The sequence below is a fragment of the Rattus rattus genome, chromosome 10 (genome assembly GCF_011064425.1).
Source record: "Rattus rattus isolate New Zealand chromosome 10, Rrattus_CSIRO_v1, whole genome shotgun sequence".
In the NCBI taxonomy this organism is placed as follows: domain Eukaryota; kingdom Metazoa; phylum Chordata; class Mammalia; order Rodentia; family Muridae; genus Rattus; species Rattus rattus.
In genome coordinates this window covers 42,345,319-42,354,994 of record NC_046163.1, presented here as the reverse complement: position 1 = coordinate 42,354,994, position 9,676 = coordinate 42,345,319, and the positions used below count along the sequence as shown (strand labels likewise).

The window sequence follows — 9,676 nt, the reverse complement described above, 5'->3', positions numbered from 1 at the left end:
TTCTTACTATTGCTTACTTATTTTGTCAGAGAGACAATTATTGGCACCGACTCACAAGTGAATAGTTTGAAAGTAAGGAAATTCCATTCATGTAACTGTTATCTGCAAGCTTGGAAAAGATCACCGTTACTTAATGATACCTGGGTCAAGCACAGAGATCCTGGCCACAGAAAGCTGGGAGAATTCCTGCTACCCAGGATGCAAAGGGCGGTCTGCCAATACCTCACAGTAGGTGTGGTATAGCCCAGTGTCACTCTATAATGAAATGGGATCGGAAAATGTTACATAAATTATAAAATCCTGTATTAAGTAATATGATGTTCATTTCTTTTCTTCAGGATAGTCAGCCACTTTTATATATTAATGTATTGTATACATTTGAGGAAGAGGAACACAGGCGATGTAATCCTTTGAAATATGCTGTGACTGGAGGTCACAGGAAAACATTCTCTAGTTACCTGTGAACAGGAATTTAGGAGAAAAAAAATCCCATTATGGTTTTTTTTTTTCATAATACAGCGTTTGTAAATAAATTCATCTAAGCAACACAGGACTGGAGGAATTTAAGCCTGTTCACATTGTTTGTTATTAATTTTGTTTCCTTGTGTGGCTTTTCCCCTTGGACTTCAGTAAGCAAATAGCAATGTTGTCAGCTCAGGGGCCCAAAGAGCAGCTGAAGTTCAGAGAAGAAACTATGTAGCCGTAAGCTGCACATCCCATTTACAGGCAACATGTGGTGTGCAAAAACCTGGGTGATTGTAGACATATGTGTAGAGTAATACATGGTACATACGTAGAAGAGCATAAATGCAAAGTATATATTTATGTGAGACAGAAAGGCGGTAGTTCACTTCTCTTACTTCTCATTGTAGCATTGGGCAAAGGTTAAGCAATGTTTAAAAAAATCTGTTAAAATCAAACTTCCTGTTCCTCTGGCTATTACAATCTTTCCATCCTCTCTTCTAAAATGATCCCTGCGCCTTGGGAGCGGGGGCTGCGTTGTAGAGGTATCAGAACTGAGATCTACAACTCTGTGTTTTGATTGGCTGAAGTTTTCTGTAGTGGCCACTGTCTGTTGGAAGGAGACGCTTCTTTGACACGTAAGGAGGACTGCACTGTCTAGGGGCTTGAGAACAGCTATTTAGACTGTGTTAGGGATTGTGGTGGCTTGGTGTAGTGGCAGTTGTTATGCCTCTTAGGAATGTCAGAACGACACCCATAAAGCCTTAGCAACATGACTGCCTGAACACAGCTGAACAGAGGACACCCATAGACATGTTAACGTGGACCACGGTTGGAAGGCAGGGTATGTAAAAAGGCAGGGTTTTCTACACCCTTCTTTGCCTTGAAATAATGACATGGAGACCTGATATATTTATTAAAAAGCTTCTTTCTCTATAACTAGACAGGATTCTCATCTATTCTAACCCAACTATGCTGCCCCAGCCAAGTGCCCCATTACCTACCATCCTGGCCTTGCCCTGGACGCTCCTGCTTCATTCATGTCTTTACCAAAACTCCCTCATGGTGACCTCTTCTTTCCACTCTGGTCCTCCTCACTGGATTTGGAAGTTCTGCTTTAACTCTACTCCCCAGCTATAGGGGGATCAGCTTTTATTAACCAATCAGAGGTGATTGAGAATACCTTTGATACAACATTGAGACAAGAAATGCTTCAATAATCATGGCATTGCTAATGTCTAGACTGCAACCAGATCTCTCTGCACAGTAATCAGCATCTAATATACAGTGCACAAAACCATCTCACAAGGGAAAAGAAAATCCCAGGAGACCTCAACCTCACACAATGATCTACAAGTAACTAGAGAAAACTGAGAATGGGAGGAAAAAAAAATCTTCCCTGGGAAAGAGCACACCAGTTGCTTATCCAATGCTAAATGGTCAGCCCTGGAAACATATAACAATAACATTAAACAGACATAGCAAGTTGTACTTATGTACTTAGAAAAACACATACACACACACAACAACAACAACAAAAACAACTTAAAAGGCCATGAATTTGAAAGAAATCAAGGAGGGGAATATGGGAAGGCTTGGAAGGAAGAAACAGAGAAGGGGGAATAATATGACTATAATCTCTAAAACTAATTTAAAAATTACTAAAAATCACAGTGTTGATGATAAAATATTTAAGTTCTTGTTATAAGCAGTTCTGGGGTTAATTTTCCTGTAGAAATGCAAAGGCATTAGAGGCTGGAGCAATCTAGCACCCTGGGATTGGTCTAAAACACAAACCCGTTTCTTACGTCAGTTGTCAATCACCCCTACTCACTTAACGGCTCTGCTGGGAGGCATTCAGAATTTGCTTCCTGGAAGACGTAGCACTACACGCAAGGAAAGCCTTTTTCTAGTGTTCTTTTTCTAGCCTGCTTTTGTATTGTGTCCTGAGCTGGCGCCGTGAAGTCAAAGACAGCCAGGCCGCCAAGGCAAGCTGTGAGGGCTGCCTGAGAAGTGAAGAAGCGGCTGGACATTTTAGCATATCCAGGGCAGGAAGAAAGCTGTGGCGGACAGACGGAGAGTGGTGGGAGAAGAAAGAAAAAGGCTATAAAGAACCAGGGAAGAGAACCAGCACACCCTTGGTCTTCAGAGGCCTGGAGAGCTGTCAGATGCAGACAGGTCCAGAGAGCTGTTGACACTGGCTGCTGTCAAGGAATAAAAGAATCCTGGTCCGCCCACCTGGAAGCTGCAATCCAGGCTCAGACAGCAGCTCAGAAATTCTGTTTCCTGGGTCCACAAAAGGAGTTATTAGCACTTGTAAAGTTAGCGCATACATGGGTGTGGCTGCAGTCCTGTTAGCATCCCAAGAGATAACAACTACAAAAGATAAGATGAAGGGCCTCCCTCGCCTTCTCTACCCATATTTCCAGCTGAGAGCGGAAGGACTCCACCGTTTGGTTGGCAATCGGTCTACATGTACATAAGTATATTTTGTAAACAGATGAAATGATGCGGTTAATGTGTACACACATACAAATGTGGGGAAATATGGTAGGTGACAGCAAGCTGTTGAAAATGTTCAGACTGCGTTGTGAGACACACAGCCAAACTTTTCTAGAAGAGCGACCTCCGCCGGGAAAGGCCTCCCTTGTTGTCTTTCTCCTCCCCTTCCAGAATTTCACCAGGGAATCTTTGGTGGAGATGTAATGTATGAAAAGCAAACAAACAAACAAAATTGAAACACTGCCCCATGCTTCACGGTGAAAGTTATGTTAAAAATAAAAAGAAGTGCTCAAGACAAAGCAACAGAAAGCACAGGATAGAGAATCTAAGTCGGTGTTAATTCCCTCCCTTAACCCACCCTGGTAATTTCACAAATCACAGTGAATGAATGAGTGAATGAGTGAATGAACGAACGCTACTTAAATAGTTTCCAGACAAGCAGTAAACATGGATATGCTAACAATGTCACATCTCACTTCTCCAGGTCTGCGGAAATTCGAACTAATTTGAGTCACTGCCACCTGGGGACAATGCTGACACTACCATGGTTCCTGCGAGAAGTTCTGTCAGACTTGAGGCTTGGAATCCTTGCCTCCATTATCCCTGTGGAGTTATCACTGCAGTATAGTCCGTGCGTTTTATGAGTTTCACTATTTACATGTCACAATCTGGTTCCAACCACCACACAGATATGGCAGAGAAGGTGTGAAGCCGTCTTGGGTGGGCTCTGGCCTGGAAGGAAGCCACTTCCTGTGTGCCATTAGTTTTGTCATTAACATGATTCCCTTTTTGCCATTTAATAGGGTGTCCCCCAAGATTTTTTTCATTGGATACTTTATTTATTGACATTTCAAATGTTATCCCCTTTCCCCGTTCCCCCTGCTTCTATGAGGGTGTTCCCCCACCCACCCCATCCTCCCTGCCCTGGCGTTCTCCTACAGTGGGGCATCCAGCCTTCACAGCCGTCCAAGTTTTATCTAGAGTGACACCTAGTGGTTCTGTGTTATAAAAGAAATCTCTGGAAGGTAATTAAATTCTCCAAGTCCTTGTACTGCAGCTGCCTTCTCCACTATAAAGGGTTACAGTGCAACCCTGGGCAGCGTGGGGTGATGTAGGAGGGGAGTGGGAAAAGCTGTGGGTATCCCCTTCAGCTGGCCGGAGCACAGAGACACTCACTGTGGAGGTTTCAGGGGAAGACGCCAACGACTCACATTTTTCTCTTCTGTTTTAATTTATGGTTATTTTTATAAAAAAGCAGAATGAAACCCAGAATGTGGCATTCCGTATTGCAAAGCCGTTTCAAAACCATCGCCCAGCAGACCCAACCGTGTGGTTCAGCAGTCATGTGTCTTATTCCTGTCTCTTGTTTTCTTTCCACTCATAGATCAGAAAAAAAAAAAATTGGACAAAGTCAAAGGAATTCCCAGAGAACTGAGGGCTTCGATCCAATAAAACTTTTTTCTTCTTAAATTTTACATACCGAAAGTAATACAGCAAACATTCATGTGTCAAGATTTTCTTCCCTGAAGGAATGAAAATACTATGTTCAAAGTTGATCCTGTTTTGTTTTTGTTCTTGTTCTTGTTTTTGTCTCTCAATCCAGACCCATTAGCACCACTGATATTTATATTGTTTACTCCCCACTTCATTTTTGACAAAATAACTTATTCCATATGAAATGTATGATTTTGCAACTGTATTATTAAGGACATATTTTAATTATATGCTGTATATTATTATACACCATGATTCATCTTTTGGCTTAATAGCTATTTGTACTTAGCGATATAATGTTAGTCTGATTCCTCTGCCTGCTGAGTTCCACTGAAGAAAGAGATTTGTTTGTCTCTTGTAGAACAATTTTTCAGTAATGTTTTCTAATCAAAAAACCATGTTATACCTACCTCCAAGTAGCTAATTATCCTAGTGCTGTCACTGTTTGGAACTGTGGCTCCCCGTGGCTCCCTGGCTTTGCACATGCCCACTCTCATGGTTACTGGGAGGCTTTGCATTTATTCATAACAGATATTTGATCCCTCTATACTCTAGTCCCTGGTGTACCAGAGTAAATATTGGTAAGAGCCATGCACACTACTTTCCTCTATCACTTTCTTTCCTTCCTTTTCATTTCTGATAGTGGTGGTGTCATTGGCCAATCCCCAATGGACATGTGCAAACCCCATGTTGGAAAATAGCGAGGAAGCTAGAGCCTTTGAACGAGGACTATTAGAAGCCAAGGAGGTCTGAGGAGCCTGGAGGTAGTAGGGGTCCATGGTGTGCAACACTCCCTACATGGATTAGAAGATTTGAATTACTTTAATAATGGAATGAACATGCAACATTTTCAGCCTTTTATAACATAGAAACTTGTGATCAACCTACAAGGTAGAAATAAATAACAAGCACAAAAAAATACCACCAAGAAAGCCCAGAAATGCAAGCAAACAAAAAAATTTACAGTGTTTGGAAAAGGTAGAATTTTGAAAAGAGACTCTAAAAGAATAATAAGCTTCTTTAGAAAAAGCCAGTGAGAACAAAACCAGGCAGGACTCAATGTAACAATGAAGGGCTGAAATAAGTGTTGTTCTTTCCAATTAACTGCTCAAGAAAAACCGTTGGAATTCAGTGAAAACATTGGTTCCATGGAACTTGTTTGGCCTGTTACCATCTTGTTCTTTCTAACTACAAAAGACTTAACAACTAACAACTTCACAACCAAAGCAACTGTGGAAATGGTGCCTCAGCCAGCACAGTGAGAGGAGAAAAGGGTTGTATCTACCCACCAGTTCTCCCAGGAAGCCAGGCTATTTGACCTGTCTACCTTCCCCTCCTCCCCACGGGGAAGCAACATTCCAAATGGCTGTCTTTTTCTGCTCTAGCTCAGAGCTCATTCCATGCAACAGCCCTGTTGCCACAGTGTATTAAAGCAGGCCATGAGGACTGCTTGGTTCATCAATGGTCTTGGAAGATATGACCAAGTGAGTGACTGATGTGACACAGCAGTCAAAGGATGGACGGTCCACAGGGCACTGGGAAAGTGATGACTCATGGGTATCCCCAGGTGCAGGGCCTATACACACCAAAGACACACCTGAGAAGGCCCAGGCTCTCACTACATTCTGATCTGGAAAGTCTGCAACCTACAGGGAAAAGTCAAAGAAGAGTTATGAACTGCTGAAAATCCTAAAGACATTTAAACATCATAGACAGACAGACAGATACACACACACACACACACACACACACACACACACACACACACTCAACACCTTGATGAAGGCTGGAAGACTACTTAGTTCAAACCCTTTTAGGAAGTCTGTCTAATATTAATAGAGGTCTATTAAAGTGAAGAGAGAATTCAGTAGTCACATAGGACAAATGAAGGAATTTGCTACATTTATGAAATAAAAATCCATCTACACAAGAATAACAACACTGGCACTGCATTATAGTCTTAAAACCATCCAGGTTTCAGTGAAAATTTCCTGTGTCTGACAAAGAAAAAGTCATTCATACACAGAGAAGAACTGATTAAATGTGTGTGTGTGTGTGTGTGTGTGTGTGTGTGTGTGTGTGTGTGTGCGCGCGCGCGCGCTATGCTTGTATATATGTTTGTGTTTGGGTGCAAGTCAAAGTCTTCCTCTGTTGCTCTTTCCTTGAGTTTTTGATACTGAGTCTCTCACTAAACCTAGAGCTCACTGATGGATTGACCAGGCTGACTCCCACCAGACTCCAAGGACCTTTTGTGTCTCCCACTAAGATCCAAGGACCATTTTGTCTTTGCTTCTCCAGCACTAAGAAAACAGGCATGTGTCATCATGCCCAGCATTTTATGTGGGTGCTAGAAATTCAAACCCAGGTTCCTATTCTTGCAGGCCCCTAAGCAAAGACTTGTAATAAGTTATTACAAGAATAGTCAACTAAAAAGGACGTATAACGAACTGAAAGTACAGAGACAATGTCCAACAAAAACGACAAAAAAACCAAATGTTATGTGAGATCCTGTCCATGGTAATCAAATAGAAATCATAAAAATCATAAAACAGATAAGGCAAACGAAATGTGCTGAGGTACTCAACCGCAGGTCTGAGTAAGAGGAGGAAAAACATGAGGAAACCTGATGGCACGTTTACTGCTAGCCAACCTGAAGAACAGAAATAGAGAAAAATGAATAGAAGCTTATTACTGTGGGACACCAGGAAGCACGCTGACTTATGCATAACACACAACTTAGAGGGAGAAGAGAATGAAGGATAGGAAAAATATCTGCAAAGATAATGGCCCAATGCTCCTGAAATCTAATGAAAACCATCAATTCTAAAAAGCTCAGCAAACTTCAAAGGGAGTCTCTGATGAGTTCTGAAGGATCTCTGAAAGAACCAAGTAAAATCACTATATTAGAACAGGACGTCATCAATCAAGGTAACCCGATCTGTGATCAGAAACCGTGGGGGACCAAAGGCAGTGGGATGCCATTTTCAAAGCACCAGAAAAAAATCAACCAGCATTTCTAAATATAGCAAAATCACTCCCTGAAACTAGAGTACTGAAGACATTTGGACAAAATCCTTGCTTCCTTGATTTTATGATTTTGAACTTCTTATAATAAAATAATTATAATAGACAAAATATGAAGGGGTACTATCAGTAACATGACAAATACATAGAATGCAGAGCTAAAATTTGTAACAGCCAGTGTAGTTATCAGGAAAGAAGGTAGCTGGTTTGTTGCTGCCAACCTGCAAGCCCAGCTACTCAGGATGTTAAGGCCGGACGTCACAAGTTCAAGGCAAGCCTGAACAATTAGGGAAACCTCTGTCTACAGAAGGTAGATATATAGGTAGGGAAGTAGGTAGATGATAAATGGATGATAGCTAGACAGACAGATTAGATAGATAGATAGATAGATAGATAGATAGATAGATAGATAGATAGATAGGATAGGTGATAGATAATAAACAGAGATAGATAGATAGATAGATAGATAGATGATAGATAGATAGATAGATAGATAGATAGATAGATAGATAGATAGATAGATAGATAGGTGATAGATAATAGAGATAGATAGATGGATAGATAGATAGATAGATGATACAATAGATAGACAGAACAATTGATTGATAGATTGAATTAAAAAAAAACTTAAATCTTAACTTTCATTGTTGAAAATTAGAAAGAGGAGATTGGATAATGTGATGGTTTGTATATGCTTGGCCCAGGGTATGGCACTATTAGGAGGTGTGACCTTGTTGGAGTAGCTGTGACCCTCTTGGAGTAGGTATGTCACTGTGGGCATGTGCTTTAAAACCATCAGCAGAGCTGTCTGGAAACCAGTGTTCTTCTGTTTGCCTTCATGAACTCTCAGTTCTTCCTGCACCACGCTTGCTTGGATGCTACCATGTTTCTGTCTTGATGATAATGGACTGAACTTCTAAACCTCTGAACCTGTAAGCCAGGTCCAATTAAATGTTGTCCTTATAAGAGTTGCCTTAGTCCATGGTGTCTGATCATAGAAGTAAAACCCTAACTAATACAGGCAGGATGATTGCCAAGGAAGAACCTCCAGGGAGTATCTTTCCAAAAATTTGAACACTGTCCATAGACCAAGCTACACTCACAATAGCAAAAACAACCAAGTGAGAGATCACAATACTTGCCTTTAGCATATGCTAATATTGCATTAAAGATAACAGGAAGAAAGAACTGTCCATGTGATATTTCTCACAATTCCAAAACGTGCGATATGGAGATAGACATCGAAGAAGGAACAAGACTGAACAACAGGTCTTGGACCCTAGTATGAGGAAAACTACTGTGAGGGCTGACATGATGCAGATCTCACAGCTCCTGCCCTGTGGCCTATGTGGGGGACTGCTTGTGCCCAAGTTAGCCTGGCACCCAACGGATATTTTCACCACCCATCCTGCAAGCTCAGCTGTCATCATGTGCAGAGGAGGATCCCAGGCTGGAGCTGAGTATAATGCAGAAATGAACACAGGGCTTTGGGAACCCAGTTTGTTTCACCACAGTGTAAGAGGGAGAACTAGAGCTGCCATGTAAAAGGGGCCAAGAGAACTCAGCCCAGAGGGCTGCTCGATTGGGTCAAGAGTAGCCAAGATGGAACATAGACATTAGTAAGTAATGATAGGGCTATGGATAGAAAATAGATTCTTATAGCACAGAGGTTAGGCAGTTGCCTAACTATTGTACTGCTCAAAGCATATTAAAGCATAAAGGCTGTGTGTGTGTGTGTGTGTGTGTGTGTGTGTGTGTGTGTGTGTGTGTGTGTGTGTGTGTCTTTCATCTGAGAACATAAATTGTCTAAGACGGAAGGAACCGTGTGCCAAGATTTATTAAAATATTCTTACCACGATAGGCTCCAATTTTGGGCTTTTTAAACTGCCTCATGACTTTATTTATATCTATTTGTACTCCTACAAATTTACTTAAGAAATACTGGTGGGGTTTTTTTTAGCCCTTGCCAATATTTAAAATGAACTGTTTTAACTGTTAACTTGATTTTATTATACTTTTACTTTAGCTGGAAATTAATAATTAATTGGTTTGTATTTCCATAAAATCAAGTATGATTAATTTTATTCCATATGCTTATTTGTCATTCAGTTCTCAGTGAATCTTCTGTCAAAATTTATCCAACTTCTATTGAACTGTATGGAAAATTTCCTTTTAGTAATCAGAGAGCTCCCCT

General features: G+C 41.1%; 1 protein-coding gene across 1 annotated transcript in view; it reads left to right on the top strand.

The window, feature by feature from the left end:
* Nucleotides 1–2,795: 2,795 nt before the first annotated feature.
* Mroh9 (maestro heat like repeat family member 9) overlaps nucleotides 2,796–9,676 on the top strand; it is a 73,300-nt gene continuing 66,419 nt past the window's right edge. Inside the window, 1 exon segment of the mRNA XM_032914663.1 lies at nucleotides 2,796–2,937. Coding sequence (XP_032770554.1) covers nucleotides 2,796–2,937 — 142 coding nt within the window.